Source organism: Rhopalosiphum padi, chromosome 3 (assembly GCF_020882245.1).
Source record: "Rhopalosiphum padi isolate XX-2018 chromosome 3, ASM2088224v1, whole genome shotgun sequence".
Lineage (NCBI taxonomy): Eukaryota > Metazoa > Arthropoda > Insecta > Hemiptera > Aphididae > Rhopalosiphum > Rhopalosiphum padi.
The window spans coordinates 41922715-41939884 of record NC_083599.1 but is presented as its reverse complement, the minus strand read 5'-3'; the positions used below and the strand labels follow the sequence as shown (position 1 = coordinate 41939884).

Here is a 17170-nt window from a genome sequence, read left to right as displayed (position 1 = left end):
AAATAAACATTTCATTATAATACACATGTACAGATACATTTATTATTATTTATCACGTATATATTATTATTTATATTTATCTTATGAAAACAAATCTTCAGGGAAATTTCAATTCAATATTTCCGGCTAACACGTAAATTGAATGATTTATGTTATAACTCATCTATGCAACATTATTCATACAAAATATAATAAAATTATATACCTATATAATGTGGGTAGGTAAAATTGCAAAAATATATTTTTAAAGAAGTAGGTAACATTTATATTTGATAAAGTTTTATTTATTATTATTATTATATTTAAAATGCCATTGTGTATATCATGAATGTTAGGATAATTATTAATTATGAACGTGCGAATCATTATTATTTGTATAACAATGTTTTAATTACTTTATCGCAAATAAAAGTTTATTATTTTTAAATTGTGTAAGAAATAATATTTAAAAACATCATATTATACTTTGAAAATCAAATGATTATATTTTGTCGGAGAAGATTATATTAATATTTTAGAGCCAAAATACTTTTTTAAATCAAATTGTAATCACTAATCATAATTACATAATTATATACAATTTACTTTCTTGAAAATTATTTACTATTGACATCTTTCCTCTAGCAGAAAATCTCCCGCAGGCTATTCGCAATTATTAAAGGCTATTCGAATTTCACATACCGTTATTAACGTTCAGTGCCATAAAGTCGAATATTTCTCCTTGGCTATATATTCACTAGTCACAACACAGGCAGGGCTATTTTCCTCTACACATTTTTTTTTTACTAAAATAATGTTTATTATTTCCCAAGTATTAAAAATCATACGTCAACGTTGAGTCTTATAATACATACATATAAAGTTATTACATCATATAATTCATATCCAAGATTTTTCCTGTATTTGAACTAGCACCGACAGCCTCAATTCTTGTGTAATTAAACTATTTATAATTGAGCAATACATTAACAAATAACATCCAATAATATCGTTTTACTAATTTAAATATGCACAAAAACATTTGAACATACGTTTAAAATATTTTATCAAATTTATTACATACAATTATTAATTAGCAATATTTAATAAAAAAGAAAGGTAGAAAAGTAGGTACCGTTCTGCTGTACAACAGTAGAATCCTGATGTCAAATGAGTCACCTGCGGGCTGTAATGGATGTGTTGAATTTGAATTCATTGATATCTTATTGTACAAAAAAGCGATTCTGAGCAATCAGCTAATATTTCACTAAGTATCTTTCATGATATTGCTATTAAAGTATATACTATATAGCTATTATAGTACCTAGTGTTACGGTAGATTGATTTAGTTTTTTTCGTGAAAACATTGCATTTATTTATATATTTAGTATTTAGTTATTATAATAGGTAGTATCAATATTTAGACCGCCTTATATTATTATTATTATTATAACGTTTGAAAATATTATTGGTAGGGAATGAATTTGAATGCAAATTGTATTACTTTCAAAAAGTTCATTTCGACATCGAGGAATTTTTAAATGTAATTTTTATTATACATTTTTTTGCATTTTTAATATTTTATTACTTATTAGAGCATTTTTTGATATTTTTAAGTTTTTAAGTCATTTTTATATAAGAATGAATAAAATTTGATAATAATTTAGTTAAAATTCATTCTAAAAGAATAAAATTAAAAATTATTTATTTTGCCTGGTCGTATTTCTATTTTTATTATTTGTTATGTTTTTACCGATGACGGTTGTCATTTGTTACAATATGACGAGTTGTCAAACGAAATTATTGCTGACAGTGCCGACACATGTAGATACTTAGGTAAATACATACATAAATGCAATTAAAAAACAAATTTTTTCAATGTTAAAAATAATTTTATGAGTGTAAATACTCGTATTTTTTAAGGCATTTTTATTGTTTTTTTAGAGCATTTAAATTTTAAATCCGTTATCGCGTATTGTAAAAAATAATATAGGTAAAAGTTATGTCCTCACAAATGTTTTTGAATTATAAAAAATATAATTAGAATTGTTATAAATTGTTAAAATATATAAATTATAAAATGTTGTCCATATTTGAACTTCCATTGTGTATAAATAAAAAAATATGCCTATAATAGTTAATAATGTTATCATAGATAATGATTTTTAATTTAAATTAAAGATAGTCCTTAATAAAATATTATTGATTTCGCAAATATAAAAAATATTATTAAATTTCAATACATAAATGTATATATATATATATATATATTATATAGGAATATCATTATAAGTTATAACAAAATAAAATTTATTTTAACAAAAAAATCAACGTCGCAAGGTTTGTCGTACATTTTAAAATTATTTGTAATTTTTTTTATGCAATTTAACGACTAAAAATATACAAACATTATCATTATCAAGTTTTTCAATACATAATCCAAAAAATAAAACGTTTTAAATGTATGTTCAATATATTTTGTGGTGAAACAAAAATAATAAGTTTTTAGATCACGGTCAATGTCGGGCGTAATTTGGGTAATTTGGGCTAAAAACAAACCCCCCTCCACAAAAATATATGTAAATTGTGCCACATCTAAAAATAATTTTGGTTATTTTCGCAACGTTTTAATGTTGTAGTTTGCGCTACAAAAAACTCAATAAAAACGCATTATGTAATCTGCGACATATTGTACCTTATTCAAATTGTAATTTTCGTAACTTAAAAAACTAAACAATTGTTTTTACAGATTAATATATTACCTATATTTTTAATCATTAATCAATCAAGTTAATTTTAATAGTTATATTTCCAGAAAATTATTAAAAATTATTTAAAAAAAAAGTATTAATTAAATACAATTCCGTTTATTAAAAAACACATATCAATATTCTAACAATTGAAGCTAAAAACAGGCGCATGCAGATTACATATTCCGTTTCGTCTTCTGTCGTGGTGCAAATTACCAAAATTAATTTTTAGATGTGGCACAAAATACATTTTTATATTTTGGCGCAGATTACAAGTAATAAAATTGACATAGAATATCTCCCCTCCCTCGATGTCAGACAGATGGTATGGTTTTAATATTATACTATAATTATACCTATATTATTGTACTAAGGTATATCTTGCAAGTACTCTTATATTATTAATACCAAATACACTAAGACAATAATTATAGTTGCACATTGGTAGTTAATAGTTATATGTAAGAAACAATTGTATCTGTATGGTATATAGTTTTTAAATTAATTAAATAATTTTATCTCTCTTGCCAAAGCAACGCTAATTTAAACATACCAAGCCAAAATAAATTAGATGAAACTATCTTCTCCGTCATTTTGCTACAATCAAACAAATGCATACATCCGCGAGTCGCAAGTCTCAAAATATACTCTTCAAAACAATTTAAAGATACGAATTCAATTATTTTTGGTTTCAAATGTACAAACATGTTTTTACACCTTTCAAACATTGTAAAAATATAAATTAATATTAATATACCTACATAATAAAAAAAGATATTTGGCGTTCTGAACATAAAATGAATTTCTGACTATAAACCAAGCACATTATCCCTAAATAATTTCATATATTCGTGACTTATATAATATCTATACATGTAGCAAATTGCTAATCCGTCGATATATGCGTATTTTCAGAGTAATTATAAACGTATATAATATATATTATATTTATGTATTATATACCTACCTACAGTGTATAGGTATATAATAATATATATAATATGCTGTCTTGCAAACTTTAAACTATACGTTCTTTGATGCGGCAGCACAGCCATATAGTCTTGCGTCGTAGAGCACCCACCAACCCCTTACCTAACCACACATCACAACAAACTACCACTAATACCACCGTTCACGCGCTGGGGGTATTACGCATATTGTGTACCTATAATAATTGAACACCAACGCCACGGCGTTAACAACATACGTCATTAATTTAAGAGTAGGAACTTATAATAGGAGTTTGTATGTTTTCTAATATTCATTCAAAACATAGTTTAATGATGTAGAAATTTGTTTCTACCATTTTCAAACCTACCAGGAATCTATGTAGTAACTATACTTGCATAAACTCATTTTCACGTGTTAATGCATATTTAGTTATGTTTACATTTTAGGTGCATATTTCACATACATTTTAAATTAGTATTCAAATAAATCGAAAAAAAAGATTAAATATGTACCAGAAATGGCAGAAACAATATCTGATTTATATTCATTTATAGTTAAAATTATAAATCATTCATATTATATTTGTATCTACACACACTACACAGATTCCATTCTTGCATTGTATGATTCTTACATAGGTCACAGGATATTTTAATCAGTCGGTGTTAGGTCATCTTATACATGTTTCGTTTCATCATCGTTTTTGTTGTTGTGAAAAATGCCTAAACTAAAGTAAACATGATATATAATCGACTACATGCATATGTTTAAGAGTTCGCTGTTTAAGAGAAATTCGGTGTTTTTAATTACGACGGCTGTCTGTAACTATTAATTAATATTATATCAATATCACCGTCGTCTCGCGCCTTTTAATGGAAAACCTATTTACCAGGGGATGCGAATAATAATATAATATAGTTTTTCGGCAACAGGTAGGCGGTAATAACCGGGATGAGAGTCGTGAATCGAGAGACGTCCGGTGGGAATAGAAACGACTTTTCGCGCTAGCCGGCGTTGCCACCGCCGCGCCACAGCGTGACAGCCGTTTTTAACGGTACGACGAGCCACGGCTGCCGTGTTATAAAAGCTTGAGCGGCTGCATTTCCAGCGGACATTTTGACTTTGACCGTCCAACCCTCCCCATATTTTACACTAATTTAATATACTATCGTAATATATTATACACCGGCCAACGGTTGTAATAAATGTCATCGTTATAACTGCTTAATGTCAGAATCACGTTACAGGAACCCGTTTTTAGCGATTACATTTTCTCCCCATTTTTCTTTCGCTCCTCTTTTCTAATACTATACATACATTATAAAAAATTATACAAGTGATAGAATATATCTCAACAACACTATCCAGTGACGAGAGCAACCAAGTCAATCAATTCCGACAGATATACAATAAGGTAAATATAATATAATGCATAATAATTAATAAGCCCGACTCTATCGTATTGGTATACCTACATGTATTTTAATTTTAAGACGCAAATAAAGATCTGTACAGTACGATATGCGTTTTTTACCTATCCACCTATCTAAATTTTAAAAAATAAATAATTTTGTTCATCACATTTTTAACATTATATTTATATTACTTATTTATTACCTAATTGATTATCAGTTTTTCATTTTATAATACAAATAAAACCATTCATAAATCATAAACAAATGGTATCTAATGTTAAGTAATATTTAAAACAAATATTTTATAATGTCGAGTAATAAGCATACAATTTTAAGTTTTCACTGGAATACATAAAAGTTTTTAAAAAAAATTTTAATGTAAGTGGATTTTATTAGTACTTTTCAATTGAGATAAAGAAAATTATCTGAAAATTGTATATATTGTTTTGAAAACCAAAATATAAATATATTATTTTGAACTGTTTATAGTTAACTAATTCTCGATGTATAATCGTCTCCAGAATACGATTGCTGAAAACAATAAAATAGGGTATAATATCATTTTCAATTTTAATTATTCATTTACATAATATATTTATATCATATCTTACCAAAAACTTGCACCAAAAAATGGCTTGATTTTAATTTTTTTTAACAATTTTATTATGATGTTTTTCTATTTATATAGTTTGTTAAAAAAATTGTCAAACTTTATTTCTAAAAAATCATAATTACCTACATTAAAAATATGTAAATATTTCAAATATAATATACACATTACACAGTATATACTAATACATATTATATACTATATACACCATCCAATTCGAATAACTTATAAAAAAAACATTCAACGGATTACTTACAATTATGTGAATTGGTGGTTAAATATATTAAACTATAGTATTTTTATATAAATTAAGTTTCACTAACACGAATTTTGAATCATAAAAAAGTATACGACTATACGAAAAATACAAAGAAGGTTTACTGTAATAATACGAATAATTGATACATACTGCATACATTTTATAATGGTACATTTGTTTAAGTTCACTGAGTCTATTTCAAAAATTTTATTTTATAAAATTATGGATGCATAAATAGTTTAATAATATAACTATAATTATAGGAACAATAAATAATTATATATTTGACATAATTATATTAATATTAATGCCATAAATCGGTAGTTATCTAAATACTTTTGATATTATTAATTGGAACGTATCTTAAAATATCATATAATTATTATTAAGTATACATACGATAGACGCACATAGCAGATTGATTATAATAGTAAAACTTTCTTCAATTGAACTAATGGAACAATGAACAATAATAATCTAAAATTGTTAAATATGCCTGTACTAGAATTAATTGAAATACTATTTAATTTTAAAATTAAATTGCAAGATATTTATAATATCGTATTGATTTAAAAATTAAACATAAATATTTCAAATTAACGATAAATATATAATATAATATTTTATATCCCATTTTTAAGCTGAAATATTTTCAAAAATAAACAGTGTTGGTTTTATACGAATGACAAATTTACTTGTGTACGATAACATACACAACATATACATATATCTGATCAATTAGTGGATATTCTTTAATATATTTCAATCTAACACAAACTAAAATGCATACTCAATCTAACCAATATCAATTTTATAATCCCGGATATTAGATATTATATATTATACCTATTTGATTTTTATGTTCTGTTGTTGAATATCGGGGTAGGTTATTATCATTTCATCTAATAACTTATTAAAACATCACAATTGTTTTAAATGAATAATTGGATAATGTTATTCAACTGAATATAGGTGGGTGGTAGGTCCAATGGTACCTAGGGACTCGTCCCTTTCTTCCATCACAAATGGTTAAAACCCGTCCAAATTATATGAATGTTGATATTTTTAATAATAATAATAATAATTTTTTAGTTTATTCTCAATTTAATCAATTAGTTATTTAAAGCAAAATATTACTTATTTCTATAAAGCTCTTAATTTGATAGTTATACTAAAATAAACAATTCAAATTTTAATTCAATAAACAGTAGACACTATAACAAATGTACACTATACAGCATACCTAAAATTATAAATAAAACATAAGAAAAACAAATTGATGGTCAGTACTGCGTACCTTTTTTTCTAAAAATTATTCTAAAAATTAACATGACTTAGCACAGTGGGTATTGATATATTTTTTCAACAAAAACAAAATCAAGTGAAATTTGTGTTCATTATTCTAAAATTAGGAATTTCAGTTAATATTGACTGTTAAGTTTTCCCCACAAGTCTTTTAATCTTTAAAAGCTAAAATAAAAAACCTAAGCGTTTATATGATGTATTTATTTTATATTTTATAGTACCTACTATAGATGGATATTGGCGGGGGGATTTGAGGGGGCTTAAGCCCCACAGACATAACGTAACGTAATCAAACCACACGTCAAAGTAAAAAATTGTGTATTTCAATATTCGATATTTATAATTTTTATTTTATTTTGTTGGGATACGACTGATACGAGAATGGTCTGGAATATTCACGATCTTTCGTTATTGTAGAAAATCATATTTTATAGGTATATATTATATTTTATAGTCACGAATATTCTAGAAATTGTTTATGGTATCTATAAACTATAAATAAGCAAGCTGCAGATTTCAAGTTACTTTAATAATACCTATAAGTTTCTTCACTTGTGAAAGGAGTTTTTCAGCCATACGTCAAATAAAAACTTGGGTTCGAACATCTATGCTGCAAGAAATGTTTAACAACACTTTAACTTTGTACACTGAAAAATATAATTAAAATCTATATTGGTACCGTTACAATTATTAATATATTTGCACAAAGCAATAGATTTATTTTATACAATTAAAATAAAAAAAATTAAGTAGCTATTCAATTTTTTATTTTTTTATGTTTCTATTACCTATGTATACTTATTTCCGCAGCTAGAATAAAGTAGTAGTAGCCACTAGTTAATAGGTTGAAGCACCTAAAAATGTCTATTTACGCCCCCCCCCCCACGGATGTGACCAAATATTCGCCTATGGTACCTACAAAATTAAAATATCAAAGAATATCCAGGTTAAACTTATCTAACGTTCTGTTGGAAGAATTTTATACTAAAATAAAGTTGTATCGCATTATGTAAAAATAACATTCAAATTACGAAAACAGATTTAAAATTCTTATTGGTGCGAGGAAAGTGCTATTGGTTTCACAATAATACAATACAATTATTTGGGTTTATTATCATACATTTAGAACCAAAAAACTAGTTTTTGTCTTTAAACTTTGAGAGAGGTGTTCTGGGTAAAAAATGTAATCTAATTGGGACCTAGAGTCAAAATTAACGAATTCCCAGTATTTTTCTAAATAATTAAAAAAAAAAAGTAGACAAGTGGATACCGCCCTGCTGTACATTAGATATCGTGTAGATCACTATTATAGATATGCTAAATTTGAAATCAATGATATAATATCATTGTACACGAAAAACGATTTTGAATGGAGAGCCTAAATCACCAAGTACCAATTACTTCATGATATATTTTTTAATATAACTATTATTCATTTTTATATTATTATAATAATATATATATGTGCACCATATTATATCAACTTGTATAACTCGAATGTTTATATTATTTTTCTGTAAAACCGTATAACAGTAAAATTAGGTTCATAAATAGATAATAATAAAATAAAAAATGTCATTACATACAGTTGAATTCGTAATGTTTTTGATTTATAACCAAATAATTAACATTGTGATTCATCATTGAAATACGTAATTTTGTTTAAATATCTATAAAATATAACTGTATTTATATATTTTTAAAAATTTTTAGTTTCAATATAAAATATTTATGAAGAACATTGTATTAAATGTTTATACGTTGGCTATAAAAATAAAAGATTTTATAAATTTTTTACTACAAAATACTAGTAGTTTGTAAATTCTTGTGAATTTAATGAATTTTGTAAAAACTTAGAACTTTAAATACATATAAAAATATATATATATTGTACAAATATATCTTTATCTAAAATCTTATATTAACATTTTAAGATTTTTGACAAAAGGAATAACTTTTATCGACATTTTACAAAAAGAATCGAATATTTCTCATGCTTTATATCTTTAAAAGTCAAAATATTTTTTAAATAAGTATAAAACCCAAGAATCTTGTATTAAAGTTTCAATTCTTGAGCACAAACAGAAAATTTTTACAGAAGATATTTATGCAGTAAAAACTACAGAATAATTTGCAATTATCGAGATTTTGATGAACTTTAAATGCTTTCTAATAATATTTGCTATTAACAAAAATAATTCCGTACTTCTTTTAGTTCTAAGACTTAAATATACTTAATATTATATAAGTTATGATAATGCATTATCTTATATATTTACTTAGCATACTGTCATTTGCTAAAATCTTTTGAATCATAAAAATGTTTTATATCTGAACAAATAAGGATTTCAATTTAAACTCACGAATTGTTTTTTACACTAAGGCAATTCAACTAATACTTTTTAAATAAAAATTATATGCCACTCATGTGGAAAATAGAAAGAGTATAAACTAGGCAAAGTCCTTGTTTCAAACTGTAAATGTCAGTTTACAATTGCAATTTTTTTAAATGGAAAACATGTACCAATGAAGCTGCTTTGCATTTTATGTAGAATCCGGTGAAAAAATAATTGGTTATTTGGCGCCAGCACAGAATTGGGACCACGTTTCATTCGAATTTCGAACAACAGCATGACGATAAGTGATTATCCATCGCTTCTCGAATAATTTGTTTTCTACACTTCTATTCTAACATTTTCGTGTATCCAATTTTGAGAATAAGTAATGTTATACCTTTAGACAAATTGATTGACGGAACATTGAATAAATTCGATAAGTTTTATTCAAAAACCAATTCTATTAAAATATTATATAAAAAAAACTTAAATGAAAAAAAGAACAGAAATTAGGTACAAAAAATTATAAAACTTCATTACTTAATTTTTATACTCAGTTATACACATATCCATACATAAGTACTTCGATTTTTTTATTATTCATTAAATAATGTACACATCATTTTTTTTTACTATTAAAAAAAGAACTCTCCTATTACTAAAAATTATTTTTCTTGTGTTTTTTGATAAATTTTGGAGGTTTAGCCAATTTTATAAGTCCAAAATAAACCGATTTTATTTTAATTGCTGTAAAAAAAAACAATCGTTTAAAGGACTAAAATAATGTATTTTAATAAAATACATTCGTTACGTTAAGTAATCCTATTCATTTAAGTAAAACTATAAACAATTTATATTTTATAGTTCTATTATCCAAACAAATAATAGTTATTATAATATAATTTATTTATATCCTATAGTATAAGACCGAAATGGTTATGATATTATTAACTTATAAATCGATACCAACCCTCGGTATACTAATGTACGATGTTAATAATTGTAATTAGATAGTAAGATGTTAAAAATTTAGTTGTGAATAGAAAATAACAATATAAGTAGATAAACGTTTTATTAAAAACTGAAGTTTTTATGTTCTTACCACTAATAATTTTTTAATTAAAACAAAATAAGTAAAACTGATTACTAAACCATTTTGTTGAGACTTCGTTTTGCGTAAATTCCTGTTTTTTAGTAAACAATTTATTTATTTAGTTTTTCCCGTCTACTGATTCCCGAAATACCAACTAGATCATATTTGCTAGTAAAAACTACCCTAAAAATTGAAAATTTAAGATTGACGCATTTTACTGTTCCTAAAGATGACGTCATACAAAAAAACACAAACAATCATTGTAACACTAAAAAGTACATTCGTAAATCTTTTCAGAATCAAAAAAAGTATCAGTTTAAAATGTTTGAATATCCCTAGAAATTGGATTTTTTTATAAATCCCTAAATATTATAAATTACGCGAAAACAAAGATGTTAAAAAATTAAACAGAAATACAATAGACACTTCTTGTTAAATAATTAGAAAAACTATCCTTTGAATAAAACAAACATTAAGACATTAAGTTAATACTAAATTTATATATAATTAATGGCCAAGCTTAACTTAATTAAGTTAAAACTCATTAAATATTTCAATAAAATCTTTCATTATATAACAACCAAGTTACATATGCTATTTTTTTTAAATTTCAAACGAAATTCGTTATTTCTATTTGCATTTTTGTTAACCTACAAATGTTATGAGTGTTATGACCAAAAAAAATTTTTTTGAAAATCATTCACAATATAGGTGACTAGTGACTACTTAGTGAAGAAATTTAAGGAAATTTAATTTTTATCAATTTCCGTTGTGACATAATGAAAAAACAATAAACTCTGAATTAATATCCTGTAATTTTTGATAGATAGTAGGATTAGAATAAAAAAGATCGAACAGGAGGAAAATATAATTAAATAATCATACAATGTTTTTCAATTCAAAATGCTTAACAAAATTTAAATTATATCTCGCTTTTTTTTGTAATTTTTAATAAATTGGTATTTGGAATTTATTTTATATAAGCACAGTTTCATATTAAAAACTATTAACCAAAACAGAAGCAAATAGAATGATAGAACATGCAACACTTCTATACCAACAATGTGTCAATATCTTCTCTAAGTAGTTTGAATAAAAAAACTTTCAAACAATTATATTGCCAGCAATGTATATTATTTAGGCAATATATAGAATATATATATACAACAATATATAGTTGAGTACTCTACCAAATTTTCTAGGTACACAGATAATTTAAGTTACGTTAGAATAATTGTTAGAGTATAATTATTAAAAAATACATTTAAAATGAGAATGTTTTAGAATATGTAATATATTTAATATTGTTATTTATTTCTAATTTTGAGTTGAATTTTTAACTTTATATCTGTAAACTCAATGCTACATTAAATATTCAAAAATCAGATTCTAATCCTAAGAAAAGATAAATTTTTTGATATTCGAAAATTAATGTATTTCTTTAAAAACAAAATCATTTTTGAGTTTTTATTTGTAATTTTAATATAGTTAACTTCAAATTCCTACAGATATAGATCATAGAAATAAAACTTTAAATTATAAACAATAAAGATGAAACATACACAATCTTTTCAAAATCTCAAAAGTGTTTAAATTAAAATATACATATACTTTACATTATTTATATTAAAAAATTTAAATATATTTATGTATGAATAATTTTAAATAATTTTTTGAATTAGGTAAAACAAAATACTGATAAACAATTTTTTCAATTATATCACTTTTATAAAGAAATATTAAGCATTTTGGGCACATTAAACATTTTATTAATTTTACACAGTATTTTCTTATGCTTAATTAAATCAAAAAACTAATAAAATATTTTAAAAAAAAGCTTTCTTTATCATTAAAAATAACAAACAAACCACAATTATCTTCACTTAGTAGTAAATATTGATCTAAATATTATATATTATATATTTTAAATCAAAAATTCTTTCATATTTTAATCAGAAATCATAATCTTGAATAGTATAAGACACAACATTTTTGTTATTAAAGACTTAAATGCTGAATAACTTATTAAGAAAAATTAGAAGACAACATTTTACTATCCTTCCACAAACTTCACTCAAGCACTAATTTAAATATAAATTACATCTAACATTTTAAAGCATTAAATATATAAAACTATTAACTTAATTTAATTTAAGTATATTTCTACCATTTGATTATACTCACAATGGAAAAAAATAAAAGTACTTGAGTGAATAAGATTAAAACTATAGTAAGGAAAAAATAAGTAGTTAATAAATCACTAAAAAAACAAATAAACTATTCGCGTTGATTAATATTATGCTATGAATTATGAATAGCCACATAGATATAACGAAATTTTTAACTAAAATGTAGGCACTATGATTAACTTATTAATATTAAAAAAAATAATAAATATCTGCAATAATTGTATATAATTATTGTTTTTGTGAATATGCACATTTGTATTTAATATTATTGTCTATTAATATCATTTGAAAGAACATTAAAGCTATAAAAAAAACATAAACTGAAAAACTACAATAATGAAAACAAGATTAAAGATAAAGTTTTTGCTATCTATTTTATTTAAATTTGCCATTAACTATAAAAACATCTTAAAACAACATAAACATATTACTATCTATATATATATATATTATATGTGTGTGTGTTAATAGTAATACTCTATGAAAATGAAATAATACCCTTTACTTTAAATACCTTTTATTATACAATTATAAATGCATACTACCTATCAAATACTTTTAAAAAAAATCAAATAATATTATACAAATGTTAATAATACATATAAAAGTTGATATTTTATAAAATAAATAATCATAATCATATTTATATTGTTTCTAAAAATAATTCAGAAATTTTAACAGTCAACAATATTATTCGCTCTACAATTATTATATCTGTTAAAAAATATATGATTTAGTATTTATTTTACACTGTACATTTAATTTATATTCCTAATACAATTATAAAGGTGAAGAATTATACATTTAATTATTCTCTTTCATCAAGTTAATTTAATTTGATTTAATTAATATATATATAGGCAAGGTTAAAATGGATTATAATTATCATTTATTTTAACTGTCATATACACATCTAAGTATTATATTATTTATTGCAATAAGTAACTTAGGTATAAATTATAACAATATTTAATATTATTTGAATACAAGATACAAATTATTATAAATATAACTATAATTGTACCAATGTATATTGTATATATATATATGATATATATGACTGTCATATAGTATACGATCTACCGGAAAATGCTCTATACTGAAGATTTTTATTTAATTATAAGTAGTGATGAATCAACCACAAATTTTTTATTTAATAAAAATGTTTTGGCAAACAATGAAAATGCCTAATGTTATAAGTGTGGAAATTATATGAATTTGTACGTAAGCCAGGAGAGGAGTAGAGAAAAGAAAGTTGCATTTTTGTCTTTTGAAAGATATGGCTGAAGGTTTTATGGAATAATGTGTGTTTTGATCAGTTGCAACACGATTTAACATAAAACAATACAATATTTAAATTCTTGAAAACAATTTAGACACAATTAATAAACATTACCTATTACTTATAAGTTATAACCTATAAGTACTTTAATTTTCAATTTTTATTTATTCATTAGCAGTAAACCATAAATTATATTTGTAAATCGCTGGTAGACTGCATACTACATGACAGCCATATATATAATTAAGAATGGCAAATTAATAATACTTTTAAGTTATAACAATTGTATATTTACAGACGATAAAAATATGGCAACAAATTGGTGGAAATTAATAGTCTTGCAAATATTGATAACTACTGCAATTGGTTCAACTGGATTGGAGCTTGGTGACGATTCAAAATTGTCAAATGAAAATATGATTTCATTATTTAAACAGTTTTTAGAGGTAATATTAAGTAATGAAATTAAAATAAACCAATAATTATACCTGCTACTTTTTATTCATTTGTTGAGTTATTATATAAATAGGATATAAATAATCAACATACAAACATCAAAGATAATGAGAAAATAGAGAAAATAATACAACCATTGTCATTGACATCAATAAATGGCAAATATTTTGACAAATTCACAGAGAATGAATTAAAAAATGAGGATTTACAGCAATCAACATTTGAAAATCTTCAAAATATGAAAAGTATTGAACATTTTAACAAGAAAAGTGGTAAGAAAAACCGTAAGTCATAAACCTTATTATGAATATTTCAATATACTATATCTATATATAGTATCAGGTGCATCATTTGAGTAAGCAGGGTGTGCATTTACGCCTATTTTTTTTTTTTGTAAAATACCTTCTTCAGCATACCAAAACTAAAACAAAAGCATTAATATATATTTTGACCAACTACTAAGTCACAATGTATAACAACAATATATTATAAATATCAAATAATAATAAAATTGCATACAAATTACAACCATGAGAAATTAACAAAAAATCCCAATCACTAAGTTGTGTGAAAGAAATCACAAAAATATATTGTTTCCAATTAAATAGTTAATTATAAAAATCCTAGTTGTTATTTTATGTACAAGGTAAACATAATATTAAAATCTATATCTATAAATGGCATGTAAACATAGTGACATCAACAACTAAAAACTTAAATGACACACCTGTATTATATATATTTATGACTTTATAAGTATACTATGTATTTATTGTTTTGTACTATAATGCATAATTCACTTTTACAGATAAAACAAACTTATGTTATTTTAAGATTTGCAACAAAAAAAAATCCATAGATGACTATGACAATTTCATCCGTTATGTAACAAAAAGATATTACAATACACAACAGTTTTAAACCATCATGTTTTTGATTTTATTGGAAAAAATAAATTCGTAGTAAATGTATTATTCCAATAAAATTATAACATTAATAATAAGTAGTTTGATACTGTGAAGATTCATTTATCATAATTCATTAATTATATCATTATTATTCATATTTATATACAAATAATAAAATATAGTAAACATTTAATGTATTAGTTATGTCAGTTAGATACTTATTTAGATATTATGAATGTCATTGATGCACAGAATTAAAAATATCTAATAATGTTTAAATAGTTTTTAATAGAAAATTATATTTAAATTTTAAATTTTAATAATTTATAATCAATATACATGAAAACAATATACATAGGCATTTGTTTATTTATTACTTGATGTAAAATATACTAAAATGTGCTTACATTAAATATGGGACAAATGACGAACAGAAAGAAATAAAATATTAACTTAGAAATTATAGATATCGGTACTACATTTAACTATAATCTGTTCTTATTTTCAGATAACTTTCTTAGACGTTTATTTTAAGATAATCTAGATTATCCTAATAATAATGAGTAGATATCTTTTATCCTGCTTAATACAAATAAGTTATATCATTAATTGTACCTATATTATTTCATAACTAGATTATTTTTGTTACTGACTTAGAACCAAATACCAGTAATCAGCATGTGCGAAATATAATTTGACATGATACAATCGCAATATTCAGGTTATGTAGAGCAAAATGTATCTATCACTAAAATATTATCTACATTTTCATACCTATTATAATATTAAATACTTAATATGTTGAATTGCTTACATTAAATTGTTGGCCAACAATTGTATAATGCAGAAAACTTTTTAAAATTAAAATAAAAGCTTGTATAAACAGGTAAAAATTATCTGGCTGTCATATAGTATGCGGTCTACCGGCAAACGCGTTCTACCGGCCACTGTAGGATGCGGTCTACCTGCAGTTTTTACATAGGCTTAAGTTTATTTTTAATAGATTTCTTCGGTCAACACTTTATCTTTATTGCCTTATACACAGATAACAATACTTCGACATTTTGTAAAAGTATGGGCTCAATAGCTCAGTACGTCATTTATTGCGCGACACAATTTATATTTTACACATTCAATATGTTGGCAAAAGATTTTTATTCAATTATTAATAGTGACGAATCAACCACAAATATTTTAATTAGAAAAACTCTTGTGGCAAATAATGAAAATGCCAAATGTATTAAGTGTGGAAGTGGTATGAATTTATACCTACGCAAGGAGAGAGGTAAGAAAAGGAGAATTTTACGTTGTAAGAGAAAGGGATGTCAAACAACACAAAGCTTAAGGTACCTAAGAAAATTATTTTCTTTTATTCATTTGGCTTATTTAATCATAATTGTGTATACTATTATAGGAAAGATAATGCTTTTTTGACTTTTATTGACAAAAATGGTCGTCTAAATAGTGGACTAAGCCTCAGTCAACAGTTAGAACTGGTGTTCTACTGGACTCAAGGTTTATCCAATAAAACAATTATGACATTAACTGGGAGATCGTCCAACACCGTATGTGACTGGATGAATTTTTTTGACAAACTAATTTTTAATTATTAATTTTTTACTATTACTGCTACAATA

General features: G+C 23.9%; 2 protein-coding genes across 9 annotated transcripts in view; one reads left to right on the top strand and one right to left on the bottom strand.

The window, feature by feature from the left end:
- Positions 1-15775, top strand: part of LOC132924137 (uncharacterized) — a 34510-nt gene extending 18735 nt beyond the window's left edge. The window contains exons 1-4 of one of the 3 annotated variants that reach the window (XM_060988260.1): positions 4732-5094; positions 14467-14615; positions 14699-14897; positions 15434-15770. In XM_060988260.1, coding sequence (XP_060844243.1) covers positions 14478-14615; positions 14699-14897; positions 15434-15546 — 450 coding nt within the window. In that variant the 5' untranslated portion in view covers positions 4732-5094; positions 14467-14477 and the 3' untranslated portion in view covers positions 15547-15770. Of the gene's footprint in view, positions 1-4731; positions 5095-14466; positions 14616-14698; positions 14910-15433 lie in introns of those variants that run through there. The other 2 variants (XM_060988258.1, XM_060988259.1) reach the window with 2 other exon arrangements.
- The window catches only part of LOC132924136 (DNA ligase 3), a 57041-nt gene that overhangs the window by 26772 nt on the left and 13099 nt on the right, over positions 1-17170 (bottom strand). For 2 of the 6 annotated variants that reach the window (XM_060988256.1, XM_060988255.1), the window contains one exon: positions 7806-7916. The exons of the other annotated variants lie outside the window; for them this stretch is intronic. The gene's annotated coding sequence lies outside the window, so the exon portion shown is untranslated. The remainder of the gene's footprint in view (positions 1-7805; positions 7917-17170) is intronic. 6 annotated transcript variants of the gene reach the window in all.